At 44.3% G+C, this 15,796-nt stretch overlaps 1 protein-coding gene across 1 annotated transcript; it reads left to right on the top strand.

The window, feature by feature from the left end:
* The first annotated feature begins 11,448 nt into the window (after positions 1–11,448).
* LOC147614001 (putative pentatricopeptide repeat-containing protein At3g01580) lies at positions 11,449–14,939 on the top strand. The gene has a single exon (XM_086781993.1). The coding sequence runs from the start codon at positions 11,656–11,658 to the stop codon at positions 14,611–14,613; it is 2,958 nt and encodes a 985-aa protein (XP_086638119.1). The 5' UTR covers positions 11,449–11,655; the 3' UTR covers positions 14,614–14,939.
* The last annotated feature ends 857 nt before the right edge of the window (positions 14,940–15,796 follow it).

Raw genomic sequence — 15,796 nt, 5'->3', positions numbered from 1 at the left:
TAGGCTTAGTGGGTTTCAGGAAGTATGGTTTGATGTTGCGCTATAGTCGACTTTATTATTGTTTCCAACAATTAGTCCAAATTGGGTCGCATCAATGTTTTCACTCTATGGTGAAAGGGTCACTAGTGCTTCTTGAAGTAGGTTTGAAATATATTTGGGACACATCTATTCTGCTCAAGATACAAAAAATTAAGTTTTTTACCTTTTAGTTTTTTTTATTTTTTTGAACCTTTTTTTGCTAGGCTCACATCTCTATGTTTATGCCTCTAGACTAGGCTCATGTATGATGTTGATTCACACCTCTTATTCATGAGCTTAGTAGTGGAAGTGAGAGATTCCACACCACCCTTAGGATGATCATATCCTTCTAGATCATACAATCTCACCACATTTGCTCCTTTTAGTATGATGGGTTGACATTACCAAAAAGATATGAAGGGAATATTTCAATTTGTATGGCCATCATGAATAATTATTTGGCAAACCTCTCCTAGATCCACAAATGTATTATCCCTTTTACAATATTCTAAAGGGTCATTACACAAGCTATTATCTTCTCTTTAGGAGCTGCTAGATGTGTTGGAATAATCATTGGAAATTTACACAACCTCTCTCTCTCTCTCTCTCTCTCTCTCTCTCTCTCTCTCTCTCTCTCTCTCTCTCTCTCTCTCTCTTTGTGTGCACGCACATCTATCTATCCTTCTAAGGTTTTATAAGAAGCCTAGAAATAATATGCCCACACATCTATCTCTCCTTATCTTCCTCTCTAGTGGTATAGAGCTAACTTTTATAAGAAGCTCAAAAAAAATATGCCCAAGATCCCACTAAAGTAGTTTTAGAAAATCAATTATAGACTAGGAGAACCATCATTTTTTCTACTAGGTACTACTCTAAAAGACATAATAAAAGAAGAGAGTTAGTGAAAACCCCTCCTTCTTCTCTTCCTCTTCTAGAGAAGGCTTGTACCACCCATTGGAGTAGAGAACGAAGGGCATTGGTGTAAGAATGAGTGGAGAAGTAGCATAATGATCATGTAAAGCCCTTGATCTTAACTCATGGTAAATCCCATGACCTTGTGTGATAACAAGTAAAAAATGAAATTAAGCCAACCTTAGGGCTTGTTGTCACATTCTTTCTAGCTTGTTTGATTCTAAGGCTTGAAGATTTCTCAATGTCTTTTTATTTGTGTCTTGTGCTCTCAAGATATCACCCACCATGATATTTATCATGACATGAGAGCTTAGATTAGTTCTTAGGCTTAGGAGGAGGAGGGAGTAATCCAATAATGGTGATGCCTTCCCACTCTCACTTAATCTACACTACCACACTAGCTCATGAGAGAGTTGCAAGAGAGTAGAGACACTCCATGTATGCCCCTTCTATAGAGTTATGTATTCCTTAAGCATGTTATTCTCCTTTTAGAGCGAATCATATTATTGTCTCCCATTGTATCATAGATTGAGTGAATTTTTGCTTTAGGATTGAGTAAATCTTTGTAGGCTAGAATTAGGATTGAGTGAATTTTTGCTTTAGGATTGAGTAAATCTTTGTAGGCTAGAATAATACAATATCAACATTTCATGGGAGATAGTGTAAGAAAACACAATCGTGGAAGTAGAATCTTCACAATATAAAACATTGAATTGAAAAAACAAGTGGAGAGTAAACAGTATTAGTGATTGTAAACTTTGATTTACAAAGCTAATGGCTATCCACCCACTTGTGTGCTTCAAATAAGGAGCTTTGATGGTGATCTAGATAGATTCTAGATAGAGGATGTCTTGCTTACAAGAGAGCTTGAACATAATAAACTCAATGATGAACAAAGGATGCCAAACTGGTCTATATATATTTCCCAGGGTTGGCATGGACATAGGTTAGCCATGTCGGCACAACTTGGTCTAAAATGACCAACCGACCATATCATTCGATTGGGACCAAATTAGACTATAATCGATTCCCATCTAGACTTTGTGTAGCTCGAGATCATCTAGACTCTCAAATGAGCCTCCCAAACTGCGTGTACTAAGTTTACTACCTAATGCTCACAAATGCAGTCATATGGCCTCCAAAACTACTTGGCAGAGTGTTAAGTCTACATGAGCCATCTCCTAAACATCTAGCCACATTTAGCCACCATCTAGTGTCTGAATGGGGAGCTACTAGGTGCCCGGGTGCTCACCACAATGTCTTATGTAGGCTTGGGAGAGTGCCAAGCCTATATAAGCCGTCTCTAACCATATGGCCGACATTTGTCCACCATCAAGTGTCGTCAAGTACCCAGGTGCTCACCATAACAGCTACTCCTCATATAGAGGCCCTTACAAAATAGAGCACATTTGTCACACTCGGTGACAACACACTAGGGTAGACTACGTCCCCAATCTTCTTAAGGATTTTAAAAGGACCACAATATCTCGGAGAAAGTTTATCACACTTTCCCGTTTTCATGGTTTCTGACTGCGCAGGAACCTTGAGGAATACAAAGTCACCTTCTGCAAAGGTCACCTTTCTTCGTCCTTTATCCGCATAAGTTTTAGCGCGATCCTGAGCGCTACGAATGCTCTCACGTGCAGCTCTGAGCATATCATTCATATCTTCAAGGAAATCCTTGACAGATTGAATCTTCTCCTTTTCTAGGCCTATAGCCATTGGAGATCTCGGCTGGAATCCTTACATTAACATGAATGGTGTAAATCCAGTCGCTGAGTGTTTGGAGCTGTTATAGGCAAACTCCAATAAGGGCAAGTACTCTTCCCAATTAGATTGCTTCTTACTAACATAAGAACGCAACATATCCTCTAGAATTTGGTTAACTCTTTCAGTTTGACCATCAGACTCCGGATGATCTGCCGTACTCATACTCAGAGTAGTATCCAGCTTTTTGAAGACTTCCCTCCAAAAATGACTGTTGAACTTTCTATCTCTATCCGACACTATATCTGCGGGCAGGCCATATAGCTTGTAGAGATGTTCAATAAAGAGTTTTGCCAACTCTGGCGTTTTACAGTTTTCTTCGTGGCAATAAACTTTGCCATTTTAGTTAACCTGTCCACTACCACCTACACCGAGTCATTCCCTCGACTCGTCTTGGGTAAACCAGTAATGAAATCCATGGAAATGCTTTTCCATTTCCCTTGAGGAATCTCCAGCGGCGGCGGCGGATGGAGTAGTCCTCCAACCTTAAGACGTTCATGTTTATTGACCTGGCACTTACTGCATTTCAGCACATAAGCCTGGACGTCCTTAAACAAACTAGGCCAATAAAACTATCTTTTTACTAGTGCATAGGTCTTCTGAATCCCAGGATGACCCGCACTTGGACTATCATGACTTTCTTTAAGAATTTGGGCCCGAAAGTCACCAATAGTTGGTACACATATTCTACCCTTGTAGAGTAAGTACCCGTCGTCAATGGAGTAATTAGCATATTTCTCCCCCCGATGAAGTTTATCACTCCCCTTTGAAGCCGTGGCAGTCAAAGGTGATGAAGGGCCTACGTCAGAACTCTCCGGTTCCAAACTATACCCAGAAGACACGGCTAGTCTCTCCGGGCTAACTCTCGCTTCCCTTCTCGTTGCACCTTCGGCCAGTCTCTCCGGACTAGCAATACGTGCCAACGAGGGAGGTGGTCGCGTCTGTGAAGAAGTGCGTACGCGTACAGCGCGCCAGACCTCTGTAAAAGATGGATCGTGCTCACATAAACCACGTAGGGATAAGAAATCATTCTTGAAGACTGTGAAACTAAGTTCATTAATCTGTGGCATGCGACTAAGTGCATCTACCACCACGTTATACTTACCTTTCTGGTAATGTATCTGAAGGTCAAACTCCTGTAGAATCTCCGCCCACCGAGCTTTTCTACCCTTCAGTTCATTTTGACTTGAAAGCCATTTCAGACTTTCATGGTCCGTCCGGACCTCAAAAGTAGCACCATATAAATAGTGTCTCCACTTTTTCAGTGCATGAACTATCGCTAGTAACTCTCGCTCGTAAGTCGAGTAGTTACGCTGTGCACGATCTAACTTTTTACTTTCAAATGCAATTGGGCATCCCCTTCGCATTAGTACGGCCCCAATGGCCTCATTACTAGCGTCTGTTTCCAAAACAAACGGCTCATTTGGATCCACAATAGTCAAAACAGGTGCAGCTGCGACGGTCACCTTGAGCTTATCAAAGCTTTTCTGTTGGGCTTCCCCCCAACTAATGTTTTTTCTTTTTGACCGTAAGTCAACGGGACTGCGATCTTCGCGTAGTCCTTCACATACTGTCGGTAGAACCCCGACATGCCAAGAAAAATCTGCAGTTCCTCGAGATTCTTCGGCGCTGGCCATTTAAGAATAGCCTCTACTTTTTCTGGCTCCATCCGCGTACCATCGACGGATATAATATGGCCAAGATAGTGAATTTCTGTTTCAAAAAATTCACATTTTCTCTTCTTCGCAAATAATTTGTGCTCTCACAACAACTCGAACACTAGACGCAAATGCTCTATGTGTTCTTTCTGTGTCTTACTGTACACAAGAATATCATCTAGGAAAACTACTACGAATTTTTCCAGATATGGACGTAAAATGTTATCCATTAGCGTCATAAACGTCGCTGGAGCATTGGTTAGCCCAAATGGCATAACCAAAAACTCAAAATGCCCGAAACGGGTCCTAAATGCTGTCTTCGCAACATCTTCTTGTTTAATTCTAACCTGATGATACCTAGATCTCAGGTCTATTTTTGTAAAGTATCTCGATCCATAGAGTTGATCAAAGAACTCATCCATGCGTGGCATTGGATACTTGTTCTTAATCGTTATCTGATTAAGAGTCCTATAGTCTATGCACATCCGCATAGATCCGTCTTTCTTCTTTACCAGAAGAATAGGTGATGCCCACGGACTTGAACTAGGCCGAATAAAGCCTTTGTTCAAATATTCCGTTAATTGTTTTTCCACCTCCTGTGCCTCGGAGTGGCTTAATCTATAAGCAGGTTTGCTTATAGGTTTTGATCCTGGCATAACTTCGATGCCATGGTCTACTTCTCTAGATAGTGGTAAACCATCTAGCAGATCATCAGGAAAAACATCCTGAAATTCCTCTAATAAATTCATTAAAGTATCTACGTACTTTTTCTTTAATGTCTCATTCACCTTGGATTTTTTCTTGTTTGAATCACATGCATGCCAAACAGGGTTTTCAAACAGTGGGTCTCGTCCAAGGTTATTTTGTTTTTCTTGTTTGTCTACGCAAACATCATTTATCGTTTCATCTACGGAAACAGAATTCAAAAGAGGGTAACAAGCATATACCTCTGCTATCTGGTCTCTGCGGACCGCTGTACACAGCTCCATGGAGGAAATAAGTGGTGTGGCAGGGACAGTACGGTCGCCTTGCAAGGTGATGACTCTACCTCCGTGCTCAAAACATAGCGTATTATGTAAGTAATTCCGAGCTAGACTAGGGCCCAAGCCATACAGCCACTCCTTGCCTAGATACACGTCTGCTCTGGCTAAGTGCATGACCTGAAAGTCAAGCAGAGCCTCGTAGTCCTGCATAGATAATGGGACCCCCAATACTACGGTATTCCATACCGTTTTGTCATATCCATTGGCTAGGCCAACAGTATATTCATGATCACTCCGGGTCTCAGTCAATCCCAACTTCTTGACTAACGAGTAGTTCAAGAAGTTGTGGCTAGCTCCATCATCAATAAAAACTGTGACTCTACGGCCACCTATGGTGCCATACATGCACACCATGTCATGCGGACCTACAGTAGACTGCCACATTGCTGGTGTCACTGAACAAGCGTGATGCTCATCACAATGACACACTGTCACCTCTCTGAACTCTGCGGAACTGAGAGGGAGTCTCTGCACTGTATGCAACTGCCTAGAAGATTTACCATCTTTTTTCGGCTCGTTGCCACTCGTGCTAACTTTAGGCTTTGGACACTCAGCCTTCGTGTGTCCTACTTCATTGCAATTAAAGCAGCGATTTTCCTTTCGCACTTTAATATACTGCTTTTTCTTTTGGATTTCGGTGTCTCTTTTTTTTCTGGATGGTCGCGGTTTTTTAGACCAATGACCACCCTGTCCTTCCTGGTCCGTCCTATCCCCTTGTTTTTCACTGCGGAACCCTTTTCTTTTGAGGCCTGACCTCCTCTTTTCACTACCCTCAGCCCTGCTAGAACCACCACGCGCACTACGGCACTTGATGTCATCGAATATCTGTGCATATTGAATTGCCTCTGCTAAGTCTTTAGGCTGTAGGGGTTCTACATACTCAAGGTAATCATCTTTGAGGCCTCTCTTAAAGCCTCGCAATGTTTGGAATGCATCGATTCCCTTTAGCTTGAGTACTATCTCCCTGTAGTTTGTACTGGGTTAGGGATTTGTTCTCCATGGAGCACTTGTCCCATAACTCCCAGCTTCTCTCTGCCTCATTAACAGGCAAAAATTCTTTTCGAAACATTGTTTCAAATTCCGTCCAAGTGGCAGGGCGAGTTGTCAAATTCATCCACCACTTGTACACTTTGCCGGTTAATGAGAGGCTAGCCTCCACGGGCTGTATATGGCTAGGCTGCTGTCGCAGCGCGTGCAAATCTGACCACTTCGCTAGAAACATATTGACTGAGTCCTTGTTTCTCTTCTTTTCCTCGCCACCAAAACTAGGCGGCTTTAAGTCTTTTAACAACGACGAAGCTATCGCTATCTACGGACGGCCCCGCAGGTGCATCGGCGGCCTGTACTCCTGCAACCACTGGCGAGGCTACGCTCACCCGTGCTGTAGGAGCTCGGCTACCACGAGGAGTCGGAGTACTAGCCGAGGCGGCTGTCAGTGCATCTAATCGTGTGGAGATGCTCTGTAGCATCGTGACTAAATCAGCCTGGACTTTACCCATAGTGTTCAATTTGGCATTAAGATATTTAAACAGTCCACTAGAGAGCTCCGTCTCTGTCAGGACATCAGCAGGGTCCAATAGGTCATAGTCGTCGTCGTCATAATCCAAGAGGTCCTCCTCGGTCCCCTCAGCGACGTCAGTGTTCATGTCCTCTGGCTCATTGGCCAGAAACGGGTCATCAGCCAATGCGGCCGCTGCAGGCTCGCTGGGTCCTAAGACGGGGTCAATAGACGAGGAGGGTGCTGGCGGATCACGCGTGATCGACGACGAGCGCACTCCGGACCGAACAACGATCGGGCGTGTACAGCCTGACAATTCGGTCGGGGTCAAACCTGCGAGACCGAGGACAAGAGACTGGAAAAACCTAGAGAAGTAGAAGGCGGTGGGGACACACTGCGCCTAGCAGACATTTTTAATTCTTGCAAAAAAATAATGCGAGAACTCGAAAATTACTTAAAAAAACGCTAATAAAAATGAGCAGTGGTGGAGAGAGAATAATAGTCACCCCCCTTTACGGTCGCCTGTCAATTTGTGTCCATCCGCCGCAGCTATGGCATAAAGGAGGGGGGCCAAAGGACATCCTTGTCTGATTGATCTAGTCAGATGAAAAGCTTGAGTGAGGTCCCCATTGACGCATACCCGAGCAGTTGCATTACCAAGCAGTGTCTTTACCATACTGCAGAACCTTGAGCCACAGCCCATGTGTTTCAATGCATCTATCATATATCCCCAGCTCAGTCTGTCATAAGCTTTGTCAAAGTTAATTTTGAAGAAGATGTAATCTTGTTTTGATTCTTCAGCGAATTCCATAGCTTCCCAGAGCGTAATGATAGTGTCTAGGATATATCTACCCTTGATAAATCCTTTCTGTTCCTTACAAATCCAATCATTCATGTGATCTTTCAGCCTTAGAGCCAACACTTTGGCAAAAATTTTATATGCACAGTTTAGGAGCGTAATTGGTCTCCAATTGGTGATAACATCCTTATCATCCTTCTTATGTATCAGCTTAATGATGCCTGCATTGATGGTTCGGGGGAGGGCTTCAAAGAGAAGGGCTTCTTTCCAAATTTCTGACAGAGGCTCTATCAAAGTGTTTTTGAAGGTTTTGAAAAATTCCGCTAGAAGACCATCATTTCCAGGGGATTTTTTGTCTTTAAGCATGTCAATAGCCCTGGATATCTCTTCTTTTGCGATTGGTTGGTCAAGCCACTGAGCTTGTTGTTCTGGCACTGTTTTAATTCTACACTGCTCTATGAGCTTAGTTGAGGCTGTTTGCTCCGCTTGATTTGTCGTAGATTCCGAAAAGAGACTTTGGAAGTGTTGGGCTATCCAAGCTTTATTCTCCTCATTGGAGCGCAATTGGATGCCTGAACTGTCTTTCAAAAGGGGAATGGTCTCTGCTGCATGTTTCACTTTTAGCATTTGAAACATTTCTTTGGATGGTCTGTCAGCTTTACCAGCCCACCACTCTCTGAAAAACAAGGCACTGTCCTCTAGTTCTTTGTCTTCTATTTTATGGAGGTGGGCTCTAGTGTCCCTCAGGGCAGTCTGAGCAGAGACATCACCAAGGTTGACCCTGTTCTCAAGTTTTTCAATCTCTTCCAGATACTCTTTTTTCTTCTTCTCTCTTATCTTTTTGACTCCTTTCCTGGCACAAATGAGCAAGGATTGTGTGGACTTCACTGCCAAAGACCATGCCTTAGCGGGGGTCAAACCTAAGCTAAAGAAATGATCCCATATTCTCTTCACTTCTGCTTGTACCATGGGGAGTTTAAAGAGGGAAGGGTCCGTATGGAACCACTTGCAGCACTTTTTCTCATCAACTTTCTCCAGAGACGCTAGAATGGGATAGTGATCTGACAGGCAAGTGTCAAAAATGGCTTTGCATTCCACAGTAACAAACATTTTGCACACTTCTTGACTGACATAGCATCTATCAATTCTAGCCTTCCTTAATAGATCACCTGTTCCATAGTTTTGCCAAGTAAATTGTCCTGGTAGTCCTATGTCAACTAGGTTGAGCTATTCCTTGCATTTGCTCCAAGCAAGTTTTTCCGCACACCTGAGATAAGCTTCCCCAGTTTATTGAATCTATCTTGCTCTAGTTCTACCATATTCAGATCTCCTATCAGAATGACAGGTTCATCATACTCCTGCATGACTGAATTCCAGATACGAGCTCTTTGAGTCTGCGGCGGCGGGCAGTTTGCATACATGCCTATCAGAACAAAATCCTAAAGTTCAAACGCCACCCACTGGTCAAGAGGGTCGACTTGGATATCCCTGATCTGATTCTCCCATCTAGGGTGCAACCCACAAGCTACCCCTCCAGAGCCTTGAGGGTGAGCGGTATAAATCCATATGAGATTTTTATCTATTGCATTCAGTCTTTGGATGAGATTATCTCCACTGACTTTAATCTCCGTCAGCACTACAGCATCGACATCACCATGTTGTTTCAACCATGCCTTAACTTTTTTCCCTTTATTAGGGTCTGTAAGACCTTTGACATTCAAAGACAATATCTTCATGGAGGGGGGCTTGGTTTTGTTTCCTCTGTCTTCTATTCTTATTTGCATCTTTGGGGGAACCCTCCATTTGTACATGGTTTCTTTTGAGATCTATGGATATGTCCATGGCATTGTCTGAGGTAGAGGTTTGTCTTTGTTGCTGCTCCTTCGTTTTCTCTTGCATGGAGTCATCCTCTTCTTGACTTTGGGTATCTTCCAATTTAGCCATCTCAGAGGCCAAACAGTCCAGATTGAGCTGATTAACTGGAGTTGAATCAATAAATTCCTCATCTGAGTCTGAAAGATCAGGTTTGTCCAGAAGGGAATAGAAGTTAGCTTTGGGATTTGATGAGTTGTTCTTCTTCTGTTTGAAGGTCTTTCGTTTAGGGGGTGGAATAAATCCATCGTTCTTACCCTTCCCTATCTGGGAGTCGCTACCGGAAGGGTTTTCAAAGGTGGACAGGTTACCAGTTGAAGTAGAGGCTACGTTAGCTTGCACATCCTCCATAGCTGAGTCCTTTTGTAAGGCAAATCCGAGGTTGGACTGTTTTCCCTTCTGAACTACATTTCTTTGTGGAGCATTGCCCTTAGATGGAGCTTTTGAGGGACATTCTTTGATGACATGCCCTTTCATTCCACAATGGAAGCATGCATTCGGGAGATGCTTATAAAGAACTTTTTGCTCTATACTGAATTCTCCACAGTTGATAGAGATGGACTCCTTTAAGGGCTTGTCCAGGTCTATCTCAACCAGCACTTGAGGGTGCCAGGATGGGTTGATAAATGACTTCAGTCTGTGACCAAGAACTCTTCCAAGGGAGGGTACATGTGGTAAGGCAGATCCGGGAGCTCAATCCAGACCGGGCAAGTGGAGAGCTTAGGCCCACTTGCTGAGAACTCTTTTGTCCACCTGAAAAAGCAAAAGGGTGCGTTCCTGTACATCCATTGGCCTGCTCCCAGAATTTTGAGAGCCATTGATCTATTTTTAAATAGGAAAAGGTAGTACCCTTTAGGTAGGATTCGGACAGCTTCAATTTCTATGTCCAACGGCCTCCACGTATCTTCCATCCATTTTTTAAGGTGGTCCACCGGAGGTCTAGGGCCGAATAGTAGGCCAATAAGACATCTTCCTGAGTAGTCCGCTTCCACATCCCGAAGTAGATCTAGAGGGAGATCAACTTTTACAGTAGTGGAGCCTACGTTGGTGAGGTGATTGGTATCTTGCTCCATGATGTCCTCAGGGAGTATTTGAGTTTCCTTGTGAACATTTGCTTCTCCTATCTGGCTGTTGAGGACTTGTATTTGGCGATGGGCTTTCTCTAGCTAGAGTCTCAGATCAATTTCAGTGACATTCGTCCATGGCCCTTTATCTTTGGAGCTGAGCGGGGGCCACGACCCTATTGGTTTCCTTAAATATTCTTCAGATGAGAAGGCTTGGACCAGCCCTGCTACTGAGCCTTCCATGTCTCTGAGAGTCAGAGTGGGTCTCGACCCCATCTGATCCTTGATCAACGACATATGGGACTCCTTATCCACTTCCAGCCCGAGCTAGACCTAAATGAAAGAAACATGCAATAAAAGCAGACACAGCAAAGGAAAGGGAAAACCGCAGTTTGCAAAAACCTCGTTCTCTGCCGCACACGTCTTGATTGCTGCACAGCGGTCGTACAAAAGGAGAAATGTCCAGCAAGAGCTTAACCGCTTCCTTCACAGCGTGCCACTCCTTTGAGAAGCCTTTGAGCTCAGCGTTCGATACAGTCTTCCTAAGCCTGCTTGACGGCCATTCACCAGCCTTTGACCTCAGCGTTCGATCCAGTCTTCCTAAGCCTGCTTGACGGCTTGGATAAAACGTAGGCTGCTGTACGTCGAGCAGCAGCAGGACCGGTCACTCCTGGACGTTTAGGCAGAGGGCGTCAAGTAGCAGGATCGGTTACTCCTGAGCATTGGACAGAGGGCGTCAAGTAGCAGGACCGGTCACTCCTGAACCGATTTTGACATTTTCTTCTTCTTCTTTCACTTGCGCCTGGAAAATTAATTAATAAGTTTGGGTGAATATGCACCAAAAGGAGAGGAGGAGTAAGACTAGAGGAGTAAGCTCACTTGCGGGGCGATTTTTCGGACGATTTCGAAGTGCCAGGCACTGCCACAAATAGCACCGCCATCCCAACATCAACAAAGAAGAAGTACAAGCAGCAGCATCACTCGCCGCCACCAACAACAACAGCAGAGGCACAACAAGCCTTGGATGCGGGATGATATTTCCAGCATCCATCACCATCATCAGCATCAGAAACATGACCATGATGGTTCTTCCACCATGCATCATGCTCAACATGACCATGATGATACTTCAGCTCCACAACAGCAAGGCCAAGTCTTTTCCTGCAGGAAGGGTAGGGGCTCAAGTGATGGCAATGATGGCGGGGGTTCAAACGATGATGATGAGAAGCTTGCTCTTCTTCAACCGCTTTGCGAGAAAGGACATCTGGACAGGGCTCTGGATGTGCTCTCTCGCGTGGGCACAGCCCCCTCCGCCCACGTTTACCTGTCTCTCCTCAAGGCATGCAACAAGAGCAAGGCCCTCATTCAAGCCAAGCGAGTCCATGCGCATCTTGCCCGACATAGCACCCAGCACACTGGCTTATTGGCTGACTACTTGGTGTTCACCCTTGCAAAGTGTGGTGCCATCAAAGCTGCACGCCAAATATCTGAAACATTGCCTCGCCTTACTGTCTTCTCCTGGACTGCCATGATCTCTGCTCATGTGGAGTCTGGCCATGGGCAAGAAGCCTTAAGAATGCATCAGCAAATGCAAGAGGACGGTGTGGAGCCAAGCAATCATACCTTTGTCAGCCTCTTCAAAGCATGTGGCATCATTCAGGACCTTGGACAAGGCAAGAAATTACATGGTGCTGCTTGCATGAAAGGCTTCACATCCGATGTCTTTGTTGGAAGCACCCTTGTGAGTATGTATGGAAAGTGTGGGGCCATTGTGGAAGCAGAGAATGTGTTTTGTGCATTGTCCACACACGATGTGGTGTCATGGAATGCAATGCTCTCAGCATACCTTGAACAGGGCCAAGGAGACAAGGCTTTGCAATTGTACAGACAGATGCAAGATGAAAGCATGAGTGCAAACCAGCTGACTTTTGTGAAGGCCCTTCAGGCCTGTGGCGACCTAGCAGAGAAGGAAGAACCTTGTCTTGTCAAGGGAAGATCAACTAAGATGATGTCACTGGAAATCGGACAGGCATTACATGCCGATGCTCGTAGGAAAGGTTTTGCATTGGATGTCTTTGTCAACAACACCCTTGTGAGTATGTATGGCAAGACGGGGGCAGTTATGGAAGCAGAAGTTGTGTTTGGTGCTCTGTCCCATCGAGATCTTGTCTCATGGAATGCAATGCACTCAACATATGTCGAAAACAGCCAAGGACAGAAGACTTTATGGTTATACAGAATGATGCAACAAGAAGCCGTGAGCATCGACGTCCTTACGCTGGTATTTACCCTTCAGGCATGTGGCAGACTTGCAGAGGAGGCGCAAGGTGTTATCATGGAGGGACGATCAACTAAGATGTCTCTGGAAATCGGACAAGCATTACATGCAGACGCTTGCGCCATGGACTTCACATCAGATCTCTTTCTTGGTACTGCCCTTTTGAGGATGTATGGCATGTGTGGGGCCATTGTGGAAGCAGAGGATGTGTTCCTTGCTTTGCCTCAACATGACGGAGTATCATGGAGTGCAATGCTCTCAGCATATATCAAGCAGGGCCAGGGAGAAAAGGCTTTACAGGTGTACAGACAGATGCAAGAGGAAGGTGTGAGTGCAAGCCCACACGTACTCTTGTTTGCCCTTCAGGCATGTGGCAATCTTGCAGAGAAAGAAGCTCTGGTTGTGAAAGGACAATCAACCAAGGCAGTCGCTCTGGAAATCGGACAGGCATTACATGTGGATGCCCATAGAAAAGGTTTTGTAAACCATTTTGTTAGCAACACCCTTGTGCGTATGTATGGCAAGTGTGGTGCCATTGTGGATGCAGAAGATGTGTTTGCTGCATTATTCCAGCCTGAGGTTGTGTCATGGAATGCGATGCTCTCAGCATATGTTGAGCAAGGCCAAGGGGAGAAGGCTTTACAGCTATACCGACAGATGCATGAGGAAGGGATCGCTCCAAACCAACTGACATTTGTGATGGCCCTTCAGGCGTGTGGCACCCTTGCAGGGAAGGAAAATGCTCTTTTTGTGGAGGGGCGATCAAAAAAAGTGATTTCTTTGGAAATTGGAGGAGCATTGCATGCAGACACTCGTGGGAAGGGCTTTGCATTGGATGTGCTTGTTGGCAGCACCCTTGTGAGTATGTATGGCAAGTGTGGGGCTGTATGGGAAAGAGACAATGTGTTTGGTGCATTGTCCCATCATGGCATCGTATCGTGGAATGCCATGCTCTCTGCATGTGTTGAAGAGGGCCAAGCAGAACAGGCTTTACGTTTGTACAGACAGATACAGGAGGAATGCATGACTTTGGATGATGCCACTCTTATCTGCATTTTGCAAGCCTGTAGTACGATGGGAAGCTTGGAGATATGTAAACAACTTCTCTTTGACATTGTCTCTGCTGGGTATGAGCAAATTCCCTCTGTGGCAGCCACTCTAATTCATACATATGGGAGTTGCGCAAGCATGGCAGATATGCAGGCATTCTTTGATGAGCTTCCGAATGCTGATATTGTGTCATGGAATGCATGCATTGCTGGTCATGTAGGAGAAGGAAATTTTGCAGCAAGTGTGCACATGTTTGAGAAATTGAAACAGGCAGCTATGAAGCCTGATGAAGTAACATTCACTTCAGTTCTCTCTGCTTGCAGTCATCATGGCCTTGTTTGTGAGGGTCCTGACTACTTCGAATGTATGAGCAGAAATCACAGCATTACTCCAAACTCTAAGCATTATGGAGTTATGGTAGACCTCTTTGGGCGAGCAGGGGACTTCAAGAGGGTAGAAGACATGCTGGGGAGGATGCCAATGAAAGCTGATTTGTCCATTTGGTTGTGTTTGCTGGGTGCATGTCGTACTCATGGTAATTTGGAGCTGGCTGAATGGGCATTTGAGCATGCAGTGAGTTTGCAGCCCGAGCAGGCTACTGCATATATTTTGATGTCAAACATCTATGCCAATGTCAGGCCACAGGAGAGTTGAGCCGAGGTGGAAAAACTCTAGGAAGAAAGAAGTTGGCTGGGAAGAGCTTGATTGAGCATAGATTGGTTAAGCCGAGGTGGAAAAACTCTAGAAAGAAAGAAGTTGGCCGGGAAGGGTTTGATTGGGCATGGATCGGAACAAAACCTTTGTATCAGCTGCTACATTATGATGAGCCAAAATGATACATATGAAAGAAGTGAAGAGATTAAGAGTCAAAATTTGTTTAGATGACTCTCATATCACCAGGACTTCTTTGTCAACTGGTAGAGAAAAAGTGTAATTTTTAAGGCCTTCAAAGCATGATATACAATTATAACAATCTAACTGAAGGAGGGTTGTATGCAATGGGCACCGTTTCATTCTCCAACACAAAAAATGTTGAAAGCACGATGGACGCTTGTCAGAGATTCATGTGCTTGTTATCATCCATCCATGAGGTAGCCATGTTGTATGATCAATAATTGTAAAATTCATAAAGTACTTTGTGCATGATTTTAAAAAAAGAAGAAGGATAGATGCATACTAAACAAACATTTTGAAGGCTTTTAAGTTGATTTGCCTTTTCATTTATTTAAAATTCATAAATCAACTTCAAGCTACATTTGTGGCTCAATTACAAGAATAATGTTAAATTCCTTGACATGGAGTTTACCCTCACCATTTTGCCTTAATTAAGCCTCTCATATAGGCTCAATTACAAGACTAGAGTGGAGTTTCTCCTTTATTAAGCCTCGCGATACACATGTGGGGAGTTGTGCAAAGAATGAGAGATAGGCAGCCTTTCTTTGATGAGTTTTCGAATGCTGATATTGTATTATGGAATGTATGCATTGTTGGTCATGTACGAGAAGGAAATCTCGCAGCAAGCATGCACATGTTTGACAAATTGAAGCCTCATGAAGTAACATTCACTTCAATTCTCTCTCTGCTTTTGCAGTCATCATGGTCTTGTTGTCGAAGGTCCTGGGTCATCATGGTCTTGTTGCCGAAGGTCTTGAATGTATGAGCAGAAATCATCAGCGCAAAGCATTATGGAAGACCGAGGTGGAAAAACTAAAGAAAGAAAGAAGTTGGGCAGGAAGGGTTTCTTGATTGAGCATTTATCAGAATAAAACCTAGTTGTAGATGGCCCTCATATTATCCCTGCATGGCAATTTATTGGTCCTAGCAAACTACGAGAGAG

Source organism: Cibotium barometz, chromosome 43 (assembly GCF_041138505.1).
Source record: "Cibotium barometz isolate CiBa-2024 chromosome 43, ASM4113850v1, whole genome shotgun sequence".
In the NCBI taxonomy this organism is placed as follows: domain Eukaryota; kingdom Viridiplantae; phylum Streptophyta; class Polypodiopsida; order Cyatheales; family Cibotiaceae; genus Cibotium; species Cibotium barometz.
The sequence above is the reverse complement of the archived record's forward strand: the minus strand, read 5'-3'. Positions and strand labels throughout refer to the sequence as shown.